Below are 15,257 nucleotides of genomic sequence, written 5' to 3' on the forward strand. Positions count from 1 at the left end.
CCTCCCGGGTTTACGCCATTCTCCTGCCTCAGCCTCCCGACTAGCTGAGACTACAGGCGCCCGCCACCACTCCCGGCTAGTTTTTTGTATTTTTTTAGTAGAGAGCTAAATTTTTAAAATATTTTTTGTAGAGACGAGGTTTTGCCATGTTGGCCAGGCTGGTCTCCAACTCCTCGGCTCAAGTGATCAGTTCACCTCTTGACGGGAGATTTCAGAGGTCAGAGGTTAGATACAAGAGTCAAAACCCAAGAAGGTAGCGCTGGGCAGACTGAGTTTCAGGTCAGCAGGGTCAGATGTGCCAGGCCAAAAGTCTCCATGATGGTGGAGATCAGGACTCTTGTCCTTTGAGACAGGGTCCCTTCTCTTCTCTCCCCAACAGGACGGCGGATCCCGCCGAGAAGACGCCGCTGGGGATCCCGCGCCAGCCCGGCCGCCGGGATTGCTGCGGGGGCTACTGCGGGGGGCACTGGTGCCTACGCCGCTGGTTCCACTTCTGGGGAGCGCCGGTGACCGTCTTCATGGGCAACGTGGTCACCTACCTGCTGTTCCTGCTGCTTTTCGCGCGGGTGCTGCTCGTGGATTTCCAGCCGGCGCCACCCGGCGCCCTGGAGCTGCTGCTCTACTTCTGGGCTTTCACGCTGCTATGCGAGGAGCTGCGCCAGGGCCTGAGCGGAGGCGGGGGCAGCTTGGCCAGCGGGGGCCCCGGGCCTGGCTGTGCCTCACTGAGCCAGCGCCTGTGCCTCTACCTCGCCGACAGCTGGAACCAGTGCGACCTAGTGGCCCTCACCTTCTTCCTCCTGGGCGTGGGCTGCCGGTGAGTGCCCCGGGGCCTTGGAACCCCGGCCCCTGGCCACCTGTCATCCTTCCTGCCCACTCCCGGGGTCTCCACTCCTGGCTTCCCCGCAGCTGGGCAGCAGGTCAAGCCATCCCTGCTGACTGGAGAAAAAGAAACAAAACCCCTCTTAGGAAAGTCAGGCATGACGATTGCCCCAGGGTAATTGACTGGCACCTGGAGATCTGGCTTCAGAGAAGGCAGGATTCAGGGGAAAACCCCGCTGTCCGCCACTCAGCCTCTGTGGCTATTTATTGCTAGGTCTGAAAGTTAACACATATTTCTGGGAGCGCCCCGACCTGCGTGCCAACCCCACCTCCTCCTTCCTGTTCCTCCACACAGCTCGTTGGTCCCAGGCCCCTTGCCCTCCTGCCCCCGACTTACTCTTTTCCTTCCTTCCTTCCTTCCTTCCTTCCTTCCTTCCTTCCTTCCTTCCTTCCTTCCTTCCTTCCTTCCTTCATCTTCCTTCCTTCGTTTTCCTTCCTTCTGTTCTTTCATTCTTTTCATTCTTTCGTTCTTTCTCTCTCTTTTTCTTTCTCTCTCTTTCTTTTTCTCTTTCTTTTCTTTCTCTCTCTCTTCCTGTCTCCTCTGCCCCCTCCCTCCTTCCCCCTTCCTTCCTTCCTTCATTTCTTCCTTCCTTCCATCCATCCTTCCATCCCTCCACGCTAAGGGTTTGACCCTTGCCCTGCCACATTAGGATACTCCTGCTTTTGAGGAGAGCAAACAGAAAACTTTACGGACACAACCTGGTGACTGCTTGTTCGTTCGTTCTTTCTTTCTTTCTTTCCTTTTTTTTTTTTTTTTTTTGCCAGAGTTCCGCTGTGTCGCCCAGGCTGGAGTATAGTGGTACAATCTTGGCTCACTGCCACTTCCACCTCCTGGGTTCAAGCGATTCTCCTGCCTCAGCCTTGCGAGTAGCTGGGATTACAGGCATGCACCACTACACCCAGCTAAATTTTTTTTTGTATTTTTTTCGTAGAGATGGGGTTTTGCCATATTGGCCAGGCTGGCCTTGAACTCCTGGCCTCAAGTGATCCACTCGCCTTAGCCTTCAGACGTGCTGGGATTACAGATGTGGGCCACCGTGCCTGGCCAACAAGCTGGTGACTGTTCACAAGGGACCTGACACATCCTGAATGGTTGACAGTGATGACAGTGATGATCCCTACTCCAGCTTTTCTCAGTAGCCACGCTGAAAGGCAGGCTTCCTCTAAGCTGTGTTAGCAGTATCACAAAGTGATTCGACATAAATAATTTATTCAAGCAGGGAGCAAGATATGAGAGTTTTGTAGAACACTAATACTTCTGTTTATCATTTGTTGTATTTTGTATAAAGTGACTTTTGAGATGAAAGGGCTAAGGCCGTATGCTACCATGCTCTAGGATTGCCAGCAATATTTTGGACAGTTTATCAAACCCACCACTTTCCAGGTGAAGGAAGAATTACTACATGAGAAAAATGGAAAGATCTCAGCTTAAAAGGGAGAAGTGGGCAGGCGCGGTGGCTCACGCCTGTAATCCCAGCACTTTGGGAGGCCGAGGCGGGTGGATCACCTGAGGTCAGGAGTTCAAGACCAGCCTGCCCAACATGGTGAAACCCCATCTCTAATAAAAATACAAAAGTTAGCCGGGCATGGTGGCGGGCACCTGTAATCCCAGCCACTCAGGAGGCTGAGGCAGGAGAATTGCTTGAACCCGGAGGCGGAAGTTGCTGTGAGCCAAGATCAAGCCACTGCACTCCAGCCTGGGTGGAAAGAGCGAAACTCGGTCTCAAAGAAACAAACAAACAAAAAGGGAGAAATGTCTAATCATCTCCAGAATTGAATGGATGAATCATCCTTTGTTTTGCCAGTTCCTTCTAGATGGACATTTAGGTTCTCTCTCGCGCTCTCTCTCATTTTAAATAGAGACGGGGTCTCACTGTGTTGCCCAGGCTGGTCTCAAACTCCTGGGCTCAAGCAATCCTCCCACCTTGGCTTTCCAAAGTGCTGGGATTACAGGTGTGAGCCACCGTGCCCAGCCTTCTGTTTTTTTATTATTCCAAAATAATAAAAGTTTACATCCCAGATGTAAAGTGTATGGGTCAAAGCGTACATATGTTCTTGACGTGGATAGATTTCCTTCTAAGTAACTTCACCCGTTTCCACCCCTGCCATCAGGATAAGAGAGTGCCCTCTTGAGGCCATTCTTGACAATGCCTGATACTTTGACTCTCAAATGTAGCTCTCAATTTAACTGAAAAAAAAAAGTTTGCCTATTTAATGGGCAAACATGACTTCTCCTTGTTTTAATTTATGCACTATTGACTACCAGGTAGGTTGGACCTCTTTTCCTAAGCTTAATGGCCACGTGTGCTTGTGTCAATTGTCTTCTTTGCCCCCCCATTTTTAAAATTGGGGGTCATTGACTTTTTTTTTTTTTTTTTTAGAGTCAGAATCTTGCTGTGTCGCCAAGGCTGGAGTGCAGTGGTGCGATCTCGGCTCACTGCAACCTCCGCCTCCCAGGTTCACACCATTCTTCTGCCTCAGCCTCCCGAGTAGCTGGGACTACAGGCGCCCGCCACCACACCTGGCTAATTTTTTGTATTTTCAGTAGAGACAGGGTTTCACCGTGTTCACCAGGATGGTCTCAATCTCCAGACCTCATGATCCGCCTGCCTCGGCCTCCCAAAGTGCTGGGATTACAGGCGTGAGCCACCACGCCCGGCCCATTGATTTTATGTATATATATCTCGCTCTTCTCCTTATACTCTGGATCCTAATCCTTGGTAGTTTTGTTGGTCTTAATATCTTCTTGAATTCTGTGGCTTGTCTTTTCACTTTCACTTTTGTATGTTTCTTTTCTTTCTTTCTTTCTTTCCTTTTTTTTTTTTTTGAGCTCGCTTCGGCCTCCCGAAGTGCTGGGATTACAGGCGTGAGCCACTGCACCTGTCCATACACTAGATTTTTAATCCAGCCAAAATTTAAGTACATGAGGATGCAAAATAGGGGTAGCATTTTCATTTTCCCCATAGGAATTTCTGATATTTCTGATGTTTACTGGCCGTTTGAATTCTGTGAATTGTACGTGGTATCCTTTACCTGGCTTCCTTCCTATTCCTTCCTTTTGCTTATTGGTTTGTGGGGACTCTATATGTTTTGCCTTTTATAGGTTGGATAGATATTCCGACAGTTTTTCCCAGCTTGATTCTTACGGGGACCGGCTGTTTGCTAAGGCCATCGTTCATTCAGTCATTACTGAATAGACGCAGCCATTTTTCAAATGGGTGCCAGTGCCCTGCGTGGACCAGCTTGGCACTGAGTAAATTTGAGTAAACCTCAGGTGACTGGGAGGGTCCTGGTCCTGCCCGGTGGAGGCTGCAGCTTCATCTGAAGCATGGCATTGGGAAGACTCCCATTTTCCTTGGCGTCTTGTGACACTTGAGTAACCCTTGCGGCATCTCCCCACACCACAGGCTGACCCTGGGTTTGTACCACCTGGGCCGCACTGTCCTCTGCATTGACTTCATGGTTTTCACGGTGCGGCTGCTGCACATCTTCACGGTCAACAAACAGCTGGGGCCCAAGATCGTCATTGTGAACAAGATGGTGAGGGAGGGGCGGGGTGGAAGTGGGCGGGGCCATAGGAAAAGGGGTGGGGCTGGGGAGGGAGTGGTCTGTGGAGAAAGGGTGTGACTTTGGGGAGCAAGGGGCGTGGTTTTGGGATAAGGGGTGGGGAAGGGCGGGGCCAGATTCAGCCACATCTCCCCACAGATGAAGGATGTGTTCTTCTTCCTCTTCTTCCTCGGCGTGTGGCTGGTGGCCTACGGCGTGGCCACGGAGGGGCTCCTAAGGCCACGGGACAGTGACCTCCCAAGTATCCTGCGCCGCGTCTTCTACCGTCCCTACCTGCAGATCTTCGGGCAGATCCCCCAGGAGGACATGGATGGTAGAGGGGGATGACAGGGCCTGACAGCCTCCCTCTGAGTCTCTGTCCCCGCTCTCTGGGTCTCTGTACCCCTGTTTCTAAGAAAATGTCTCTGAGTCTCTGTCTCCCTCTTTCTCTGGATCTCTGAGTGATACCCTATATTTCCTATCATCTTCTCTCTGGGTCTCTGCCCACCCCACCCCCTCTGTCTTTCTGCTGTCTTTTTTTTTTTTTTTTAGATGGATGTTAGAAATGTTTGTTTTTTGGTGTCGTAAAGAAATAGTACTTGAACATCAATTTAATTTTTTTAGTAAGGCCATTTTAATTTTTTGTAGAAAGTGTACACTCGCCAGCAGTTTTGCCACGAGAATACACCGAACAAAGGCGATAGGGTCATTTATAACCTGACGCGTCTATCTTACTGCTGTGTCTGGTTTTTATTGGCTGGAACCGAACTTTACATTTTGTATTTGTCTTGACTGGCTGGTAACTTAGAACTTTTTAAAAGAGGCAAAGGCAGAGGAGAACAAAGGAAGGAGGAGGTAACTTGTGGAATGTTGAGAAAGGTAAAAACACTTTTAAATAAGGAATAGGAACAGGCTATGACCTAATGCTTGCTTGGACCAGTATAAGCATGCCAGGGCAAATATTTAGGCTAAATTGTGGGAGCTAAGAATGTAAAGTACATTGATTTCTTTATTACGGCTAACAGATATTTAAGAATGTTAGCACAGGTCTGTGAATACATTTTGTTTCTAAAAGAAGTTACTATTTATTCTTAATTAGATAGGGAGGAGAGTCTTTAAAGAGGAGCCTCTGCTTTACTTTTTACATGGAGTTTTGCTCTTGTTGCCCAGGCTGGAGTGCAATGGCGCGATCTCAGCTCACTGCAACCTCCGCCTCCCGGGTTGAAGCAATTCTCCTGTCTCAGCCTCCCAAGTAGCTGGGACTACAGGCTCGTGCCACCATGCCTGGCTAACATTTTTGTATTTTTAGTAGAGAGTGGGTTTCATCATATTGGTCAGGCTGGTCTCGAACTCCCGACCTCAGGTGATCCGGCCATCTCCGCCTCCCAAAGTGCTGGGGTTACAACATGAGCCACCACACCTGGCAGTCTTTCTGTCTTTCTTAGGCCTCTGTCCCCATCACCCCATCTCTGAATGTCTCTCTTCACAGTGGCCCTCATGGAGCACAGCAACTGCTCGTCGGAGCCCGGCTTCTGGGCACACCCTCCCAGGGCCCAGGCAGGTGTCTGCGTCTCCCAGTATGCCAACTGGCTGGTGGTGATGCTCCTCGTCATCTTCCTGCTCGTGGCCAACATTCTGCTGGTCAATTTGCTCATTGCCATGTTCAGGTGAGGCCTGACTGCTCTCTGCTCCGACCCCACCAGCATGACCCATGGCCCTCTCATGACTCTTGAATGCCGTCTAATGAATTCTGTCTTTAGTCCCTGAACTCTGATCCAATCTAATGCTGCCTTCTCCCGAGACCCAAGCAGACCCTGCTTGTGACTTGTACTTTGGACTGATCCTCTTCCTGAGCCCAGTTTGAACTTCCTTATTTTTATTTTTTTGAGACAGAGTCTCACTGTGTCGCCAAGGCTAGAGTGTGGTGGTGTGATCATAGCTTACTATAGCCTCGACCTCCTGGACTCAAGCAATGCTCCTGCCTTAGCCCCATAGTAGCTGGGACTACTTTAAATTAGCCAGGCCAGCATGCCTGCCTAATTAAAAAATTTATTTGGAGAGGGGGGGTCTCACTATGTTGTCTAGGCTGGTCTTGAGCTCCTAGACTCAAGTGATCCTCCCTGCTCAGCCTCCCAGAGTGCTGGGATAATCTGTTGCCCAGGCTGGAGTGCAGTGGCAAGTTCTGGTTCACTGCAACCTCCACTTCCTACTCCCCTACACCCGGTTAATTTTTTGTACTTCTAGTAGAGACAGGGTTTCACCATGTTGGCCTCGAACTCTTGACCTCAAGCGAGTGGCCCGCCTCGGCCTCCCAAAGTATTGGGATTACAGGTGTGAGCCATCGCGCCCAGCCAACTTTGTTTTTTATTCTGGTAAAATTATATAAAATTTCCCATTTTTCCTCTTTTTTTTTTTTTTTTTTTTGATGGCGTCTCGCTCTGTTGCCCAGGCTGGAGTGCAGTGGCACAATCTCAGCCGACTACAAGCTCCGCCTCCTGGGTTCACGCCATTCTCCTACCTCAGCCTCCCGAGTAGCTGGGACTACAGGTGCCCGCCACCACGCCCGACTAGTTTTTTGTATTTTTTAGTAGAAACAGAGTTTCACGGTGTTAGCCAGGATGGTCTCGATCTCCTGACCTTGTGATCCGCCCGTCTCGGCCTCCCAAAGTGCTGAGATTACAGGCTTGAGCCACCGCATCTGGCCATATTTTTTTTAAATTTTATTTGTTTATTTATTTTTAGTAGAAACGGGGTTTCACCCTGTAAGCCAGGATGGTCTCCATCTCCTGTCCTTGTGATCCACCTGTTTCGGCTGGATCCCAAAGTGCTGGGATTACAGGCGTAAGCCATCGTGCCCAGTGGCTATTTTTATTTATTTACTTACTTATTTATTTATTTATTTATTTATTTATTTATTGAGACAGAGTCTCACTCTGTCTCCTGGACTGGAATGCAGTGGCATGATCTTGGCTCACTGCAAGCTCCGCCTCCTGGGTTCACGCCGTTCTCCTGCCTCAGCCTCCCAAGTAGCTGGGATTACAGGTGCCCGCCACCAAGCCCGGCTAGTTTTTTGTATTTTTAGTAGAGACGGAGTTTCACCGTGTTAGCCAGGATGGTCTTGATCTCCTGACCTCGTGATCCGACAGCCTCGGCCTCCCAAAGTGCTGGGACTACAGGCGTGAGCCACCACACCCAGCCTATTTTTTTTTAGAAATGAAACTCCTTTTTAATCCTATGTTGGGTCCTTCTGTTTGCTTCCTTTCTCATTGGCATGATTTTTGCCAAGAAAATATAAAATTTCATTGGCTTTCTTTTTTTTTTCAGAGATGGGGTCTTGCCATGTTGCCCAGGCTGATCTTGAACTCCTGGGCTCAAGCAGTCCTCTTGCCTTGCCTCGGCCTTCCAAAGTGCTGGGATTACAGGCATGAGCCCCTGTGCTGGACCTATTGGGACCTATTGTATTAGTTTCCTAGGGCTGCCAAAGTACCAAAAACTGTGTGGCTTTAAATCACAGAAATTTCTTGTCTCACAGTTAGAGGTCCAAAATCAAGGCATCGACCAAGTCATTTTCTTCTGAGGGCTGTCGGGGAGAGCCTGTTCCATGTCTCTCCTGTCACGTCTAGTGTTTTGCTGGCCATCTTTGGCTTTTAGTTGCATCATTGAAACCTCTGCTTTCATCTTCCAAATTTCCCTTTTTGATAAAACGTTACTTAAATTGGATTAGGGACCACCCTAATAACTTCATTTTAACTTGATCACATCTGTAAACTCTATTTCTGAATAAAGCCACATATTTCATAAATTAAAAAAATTTTACAAGGTCACAGTCTGAGGCACTACGGGCTATGACTTCAACATATCTTTTTCTTTTTCTTTCTTTCTTTTTTTTTTTTTTGAGACAGAGTCTTGCTCTGTTACCCAGGTTGGAGTTAAGTGGCGCAATCTCGGCTCACTGCAGCCTCCACCTCCTGGGTTCGAGGGATTCTCCTGCCTCAGCCTCCCGAGTAGCCGGGATCACAGGCGCCCGCCACCATGCTCAGCTAATTTTTGTATTTTTAAGTAGAGACGGAGTTTCACCATGTTGCCCAAGCTGATCTCAAATTCCTGACCTCAGGCGATCCACCTGCCTCGGCCTCCCAAAGTGCTGGAATTAACAGCCATGAGCCACTGCGCCTGACCAGACTTCAACATATCTCTAGCAGGCTACAATTAAATGCATGACACTCATAGATGTATGAGTTTATTTCTGGACTTTCAATTCTATTCCACTCATCTGTGTCTATCCCTATGCCAGTACCACACAGGTTTTTGGGTTCTTTTTGAGACAGAGTCTCGCTGTTGTCACCCAGGCGGGAGTGCAGTGGTGCGATCGCTGCTCACTGCAATATCCACATCCCAGACTCAAATGATTCTCCTGACTCAGCCTCCTGAGTAGCTGGGATTACAGGCACCTGCCACCAGGCCTGGCTATTTTTTTTTTTTTTTTTTTTTTTGGTATTTTTAGTAGAGATGGGGGTTTCACCATGTTGGCCAGGCTAGTCTCGAACTCATGACCTCAGGTGATCCACCCACCTCAAGGTGCTGGGATTACAGGCATGAGCCACCACGTCTAGCCCAGTTTTTATTACTGTAGGTTCATAGCAAATTTTGACATTGGAAATATGAGTCTCCTTTATTTTTTAAGATTGTTTTGGCTATTCAGGGCCTCCTGCAATTCCATATGAACTTGCAGATCAGAGTTTCTGTCTGTCAAAAAGGTTGTTGGAGTTTTCTTTTCTTTTCTTTTTTTTTGAGACAGAGTTTCATTCTTGTTGCCCAGGCTGGAGTGCAATGGCGTGATCTCAGCTCACCACAATCTCTGCCTCCCGGGCTCAAGCAGTTCTCCTGCTTCAACCTCCTGAATAGCTGGGATTACAGGCATGCACCACCACGCTCAGCTAATTTTGTATTTTTAGTAGAGATGGGGTTTCTCCATGTTGGTCAGGCTGGTCTTGAACTCCTGACCTCAGGTGATCCACCTGCCTTGGCCTCCCAAAGTGCTCGGATTACAGGTGTGAGCCACTGCGCCCGGCCAGTTGTTGGAATTTTCATTGGGATTGCGTTGAATCTGTAGATTGTTTCAGGTAGTACTGACATTTCATCTAGGTGTTCTTTTTAATGTTTTTCCAGCAATATTTGGTAGTTTTCAGGCTACAGGTTTTTCACCCTCTTGGTTAACTTTACTCCTAGGTGCTTAACCTTTAGATGCTGCTGTAAGTGGAATTGCTGTAAGTGGAATTTCCTTTTTGGATTGTTCATTGCAGGTGTGTGGAAACACAACTGATTTTTGTGTGATCTTGTACCCTGTAACTTTGCTGAATCTGCAGCTCTAGAAGCTTTCTTGTGATTCTCTGGCATTTCCTATATATAGGATCATGTCATCTGTGAATAGAGATATTTTTACTTCTTCCTTTCCAATTTGGATGCTTTTTATATATTTTTTTCTTGTTTAATTGTTCTAGCCAGAACTTCCAGTACAATGTTGAATAGCAGTGGTAAAAGTGGATGTCCTTGTCTTGTTCCTGATCTTAGGCAGAAAGCTTTCAGTCTTTCACCATTAGGTATGACGTTAGCTGTGCGTTTTTCAGAAGTACCTTTTCTCATGTTGAGAAAGTTTATTTCTATTCCTAGTTTATGATTTTTAAAAATTATGATGCCTGGGCATGGTGGCTTATGCCTGTAATCCCAATACTTTAGGAAGCCAAAGTGGGAGGATCACTTGAGGCCAGGGATTCAAGACCGACCTGGGCAACATAGTGAGACCCTATCTCAATAAAAAACAAATTTTGCCAGGCATGGTGGTGCATGCCTGTAGTCCCACCTACTCAAGAGGCTGAGGCAGGAGGACGGCTTGAGCCCAGGAGGGCAAGGCTGTGGCTGCAGTGAGCCATGATTTCACCACTGCCATGATCATGCCAGCAACAGAGTGAAACCTTGTCTCAAAAAAAAAAAAAAAAAAAAAAAAGCCGGGCTTGGTAGCTCACGCCTGTCATCCCAGCACTTTGGGAGGCCAAGGTGGGCAGATCATGAGGTCAGGAGATCAAGACCATCCTAACTAACACGGTTGTAGGGGCCCACCCTACAGGGTCTGTGGGTTTTTCTCCCTGTATGTGGAGACGAGAGATCATAGAAATAAAGACACAAGGCCGGGCGCGGTGGCTCAAGCCTGTAATCCCAGCACTTTGGGAGGCCGAGACGGGTGGATCACGAGGTCAGGAGATCGAGACCATCCTGGCTAACATGGTGAAACCCCGTCTCTACTAAAAATACAAAAACTAGCTGGGCGAGGTGGCGGGCGCCTGTAGTCTCAGCTACTCGGGAGGCTGAGGCAGGAGAATGGCGTAAACCCGGGAGGCGGAGCTTGCAGTGAGCTGAGATCCGGCCACTGCACTCCAGTCCGGGCGACAGAGCGAGACTCCACCTCAAAAAAAAAAAAAAAAAAAAGAAATAAAGACACAAGACAAAGAGATAAAAGAAAAGACAGCTGGGCCCAGGAGACCACTACCACCAAGACAGGGAGACCAGTAGTGGCCCCGAACGCCTGGCTGCGTTGTTATTTTTTGGATACAAAGCAAAAGGGGCAGGGTAAAGAGTGTAAGTCATCTCCAGTGATTGATGAGGTCACGTGAGTCACGTGTCCACCAGACGGGGGGCCCTTCCCTGTTAGGTAGCCCAGGCAGAGAGAGAGAGGACAGCTCACGTCATTATTTCTTCTATGCTCTTTTCAGAAAGATCAAAGACTTTAATACTTTCACTAATTTTACTACTGCTCTGTAGAGGGCGGAGCCAGGTGCACAGGATGGAACATGAAAGTGAAACAGGAGCGTGACCGCTGAAGCACAGCATCACAGGGAGACGGTGAGGCCTCCGGATGGCTGTGGGCAGGCCTGACTGATGTCAGGCGCTCCATGAGAGGTGGTGGAGCAGAGTCTTCTCTAAACTCACTTGGGGAAAGAGAGACTCCCTTTTTCGGTCTGCTAAGTAGCTGGTGCTTTTCCTTGGCACTGATGCTACCGCTACACCACAGTCCGCTTGGTAACGGGCGTCTTCCCAGACGCTGGCATTACCGCTAGACCAAGGAGCCCTCTAGTGGTCCTGTCTGGGCATGACAAAGGGCTCACACTTGCCTTCTGGTCACTTCTCACTATGTCCCTTCAGCTCCTATCTCCATATGGCCTGGTTTTTCCTAGGTTATAATTGTAGAGCAAGGATTATTATAATATTGGAATAAAGAATAATTGCTACAAACTAATGATTAATGATATTCATATGCAATCATATCTATGATCTAGATTTAGTATAACTCTTGTTATTTTATATATTTTATTACACTGGAACAGCTCGTGCCCTCGGTCTCTTGCCTCGGCACCTGAGTGACTTGCCACCTACACACGGTAAAACCTCGTCTCTACTAAAAGTACAAAAAATTAGCCGGGCGTGGTGGTGGGTGCCTGTAGTCCCAGCTACTCGGGAGGCTGAGGCAAGAGAATGGCGTGAACCCGGGAGGGGGAGCTTGCAGTGAGCCAAGATTGCACCACTGCACTCCAGCCTGGGTGACAGAGCCAGACTGCGTCTCAAAAAAAAAAAAAAATCATGAAGTGTTGTTGAATTTTGTCAAATGCCTTTTCTGTGTTGGTTGAGATCATGTGGTTTCCCCCACACCTTGTTCTATTAATGTGGTGTTTGCACTGGTTTTTGTATGTTTAACTACCTTTACTTTCCTAGGATAAATCCCCATTTAGTTATGGTGTAAAATCCACTTAATATGCTGCTGAATTAGATTTGCTAGTATTTTTTCAGGATGTTTATATGTATATTCATAAGGGCTACTGGTCTGTAATTTTCTTGTGATATCTTTTTTTTTTTTTTTTTTTTTGAGGCAGAGTCTCACTCTGTCACCTGGACTGGAGTGCAGTGGCCGGATCTCAGCTCACTGCAAGCTCCGCCTCCCGGGTTTACGCCATTCTCCTGCCTCAGCCTCCCGGGTAGCTGGGACTACAGGCACCCACCACCTCGCCTGGCTAGTTTTTTTTTTGTATTTTTAGTAGAGACGGGGTTTCACTATGTTAGCCAGGATGGTCTCGATCTCCTGACCTCGTGATCCGCCCGTCTTGGCCTCCCAAAGTGCTGGGATTACAGGCTTGAGCCACCGCGCCCGGCTCTTGTAATATCTTTATCTGGCTTTGGTATTACAGTAATGCTGGCCTCATGGAATGAGTTAGGAAATGTTCTCTCCTTTTCAATCTTTTGGACAAATTTGAGAAACATCCTTGTTATTATTCTTCTTCTTTAAATGTTTGATAGAATTCACCAGCACAGCCATCTGGTTTTGGGCTTTTCTTTATTGAAAGGTTTTTGATTAAATCTCTTATGATAAGTCTATTGAGATTTTCTATTTTTTCTTGAGTCAGCTTAGGTAATTTGTGTGTTCCTAGGTATTTGTCCATTTCACTTATCTAGTTTGTTGACATGTAATTGTTGATAGTATTCTCTTACAATCCTTTTTATTTTGGTAAGGTCGGTAGTAATGTCTCCATTTTCATTTCTGATGTCAGTTATTTGTGTCCTGGCTAATTTTTGAGCCCAATTTTAACCTGACTTCAACCTCTACCTTAAGCCATGATACCATGTCCAACTTGACCTCTGGACATCTGACCCTTGGCCCTTCTAACCTGACTTTTTTTTTTTTTTTTGAGACGGAGTCTCACTCTGTCTCCCAGGCTGGAGTGCAGTGGCACGATCTCAGCTCACTGCAACCTCCACCTCCTGGGTTCAAGTGATTCTTCTGCCTCAGCCTCAGCCTCACCCTCCCCAGTAGCTGGGATTACAGGCACCCGCCACCAAGCCTAACTAATTTTTGTATTTTTAGTAGAGATGGGGCTTCACCATGTTAGCCAGGCTGGTCTCGAACTCCTGACCTCAGGTGATCCGCCCACCTCGGCCTCCCAAAGTGCCCGGAGTACAGGCTTGAGCAAATGGGCCCAGCCCTAACCTGACTTCTAATCGCATCCTGTAACCTCTTACTTTAGTGATCTTGACTTCTGTCTGCTGCCGTAGACTTTGAACAATTATTGCCTGGCATCTAACCTTTGTCCTTGCTTCTGGCTGGGCCCTTATCTCAAGTGACCTTTGACCTCTGGCCTCTGCAGCTACACGTTCGGCAAAGTACAGGGCAACAGCGATCTCTACTGGAAGGCGCAGCGCTACAGCCTCATCCGGGAATTCTACTCTCGGCCCGCGCTGGCCCCGCCCTTTATCATCATCTCCCACTTGCGCCTCCTGCTCAGGCAATTGTGCAGGCGCCCCCGGAGCCCCCAGCCATCCTCCCCGACCCTCGAGCATTTCCGTGAGAACAGAGCTTGGCTTAAAAAGGAGAAGTATAGGGGACCGGCAGCCTGGAAGGCGAGGGGAAGGGGCATGCCCCAAATGACTAATACTAGTGGCTTACGCAGCGAGGGGCGGGGTTTAAACAACAAGGGGCGGGGCTTAAGCACTGAGGGGCAGGGCTTAGGGGTGAGGGGCGGGGCATGTTCTCGAATCACCAGGGGCCGGGTCTGAGATAGCATGTTCTGAGGGTGTCAGAAGGGGCAGCTGGGCTTGGGAAGGGGCGTGGCCTTAGCCCTTTGACTCCGCCCGCCCCTGCAGGGGTCTGCCTTTCTAAAGAAGCCGAGCGGAAGCTGCTAACGTGGGAATCGGTACAGAAGGAGAACTTCCTGCTGGCATGCGCTAGGGACAAGCGGGAGAGCGACTCCGAGCGTCTGAAGCGCACGTCCCAGAAGTGAGAGCGGGGCCTGGTTGGGGATAGGGCTTCTGGCCTGGGGCGGATCCTGACTTCGGTTGAAGTCAGGGTCCTGGGAGGGAGGGAGGAGGCCCGGGAAGCAGGCGAGCCCCGGGGGGGTGGGTGGGCTGCGGGTGCCCCCGGTAAGAGGCCCTCCCTTCTCAGGGTGGACATGGCACTGAAACAGCTGGGACACATCCGCGAGTACGAACAGCGCCTGAAAGTGCTAGAGCGGGAGGTGAGGGCTTGGGGTTTGGCTGGGGAACTGTGGCAGGGGTCGGGCAGGGGTTTCCATCTCCTGCTCTGACATTCCTCCCGTTCCCCAGATCCAGCACTGTAGCCGCGTCCTCGGGTGGGTGGCCGAGTCCCTGAGCCGCTCTGCCTTGCTGCCCCCAGGTGGGCCGCCACCCCCTGACCTGCCTGGGCCCAAAGGTCAGTGTGTAGCATCAGCCTGTGCATCTCCAGCCTCTGTTCCAGTATGTTTGCGTGTTTTTCTCTCTTGGCGCCTTTCCAGGGTCTCTGGGTCACTCTCTTGGTCTCCTTTGAGCATTTTGTACTGTGGTCTTCGTGTTCCTTCTTTTATGCCAGTCTCCCAGTTTTTCTGTCTCTCCCCTTCCCTGCCAATCACCAGCTCTCTCTTTTCTCTCCTCCCCCAGACTGAGCCCTGCTGGCAGACTTCAAGGAGAAGCCCCCACAGGGGATTTTGCTCCTAGAGTAAGGCTCATCTGGGCCTCGGCCCCCGCACCTGGTGGCCTTGTCCTTGAGATGAGCCCCGTGCCCATCTGGGCCACTGTCGGGACCACCTTTGGGAGTGTCATCCGTACAAACCACAGCATGCCTGGCTTGTCCCAGAACCAGCCCCAGCCTGGGAGGATCAAGTCCTGGAGCCCAGGCCGTTATCCCTCTGGGGACTCTGCCACAGCAGGGGAGGCTGGAGGGTCCTTGGGGTAACAGGGACCACAGACCCGTCACCACCCACAGATTCCTCACACTGGGGAAATAAAGCCATTTGAGA

General features: G+C 49.3%; 4 protein-coding genes across 5 annotated transcripts in view; 3 read left to right on the forward strand and 1 right to left on the reverse strand.

Moving 5' to 3' along the window:
• The window catches only part of PRRG2 (proline rich and Gla domain 2), a 238,234-nt gene that overhangs the window by 63,660 nt on the left and 159,317 nt on the right, over positions 1–15,257 (reverse strand). The window lies entirely within an intron of this gene.
• The window catches only part of NOSIP (nitric oxide synthase interacting protein), a 223,046-nt gene that overhangs the window by 47,906 nt on the left and 159,883 nt on the right, over positions 1–15,257 (forward strand). The gene's annotated exons all lie outside the window — the stretch shown is intronic.
• Positions 1–15,257, forward strand: part of LOC116418574 (transient receptor potential cation channel subfamily M member 4) — a 54,005-nt gene extending 38,748 nt beyond the window's left edge. The window contains exons 17-25 of the mRNA XM_031934805.1: positions 380–814; positions 4,287–4,419; positions 4,585–4,759; positions 5,915–6,092; positions 13,614–13,810; positions 14,110–14,242; positions 14,408–14,480; positions 14,569–14,674; positions 14,899–15,257. Of these exons, the coding sequence (XP_031790665.1) occupies positions 380–814; positions 4,287–4,419; positions 4,585–4,759; positions 5,915–6,092; positions 13,614–13,810; positions 14,110–14,242; positions 14,408–14,480; positions 14,569–14,674; positions 14,899–14,903 (1,435 nt within the window). The 3' untranslated portion in view covers positions 14,904–15,257. The remainder of the gene's footprint in view (positions 1–379; positions 815–4,286; positions 4,420–4,584; positions 4,760–5,914; positions 6,093–13,613; positions 13,811–14,109; positions 14,243–14,407; positions 14,481–14,568; positions 14,675–14,898) is intronic.
• Positions 15,008–15,257, forward strand: part of TEAD2 (TEA domain transcription factor 2) — a 3,680-nt gene continuing 3,430 nt past the window's right edge. The window contains exon 1 of the mRNA XM_031934883.1: positions 15,008–15,034. Coding sequence (XP_031790743.1) covers positions 15,008–15,034 — 27 coding nt within the window. The remainder of the gene's footprint in view (positions 15,035–15,257) is intronic.

This window comes from Piliocolobus tephrosceles, chromosome 21 (genome assembly GCF_002776525.5).
Source record: "Piliocolobus tephrosceles isolate RC106 chromosome 21, ASM277652v3, whole genome shotgun sequence".
NCBI lineage: Eukaryota > Metazoa > Chordata > Mammalia > Primates > Cercopithecidae > Piliocolobus > Piliocolobus tephrosceles.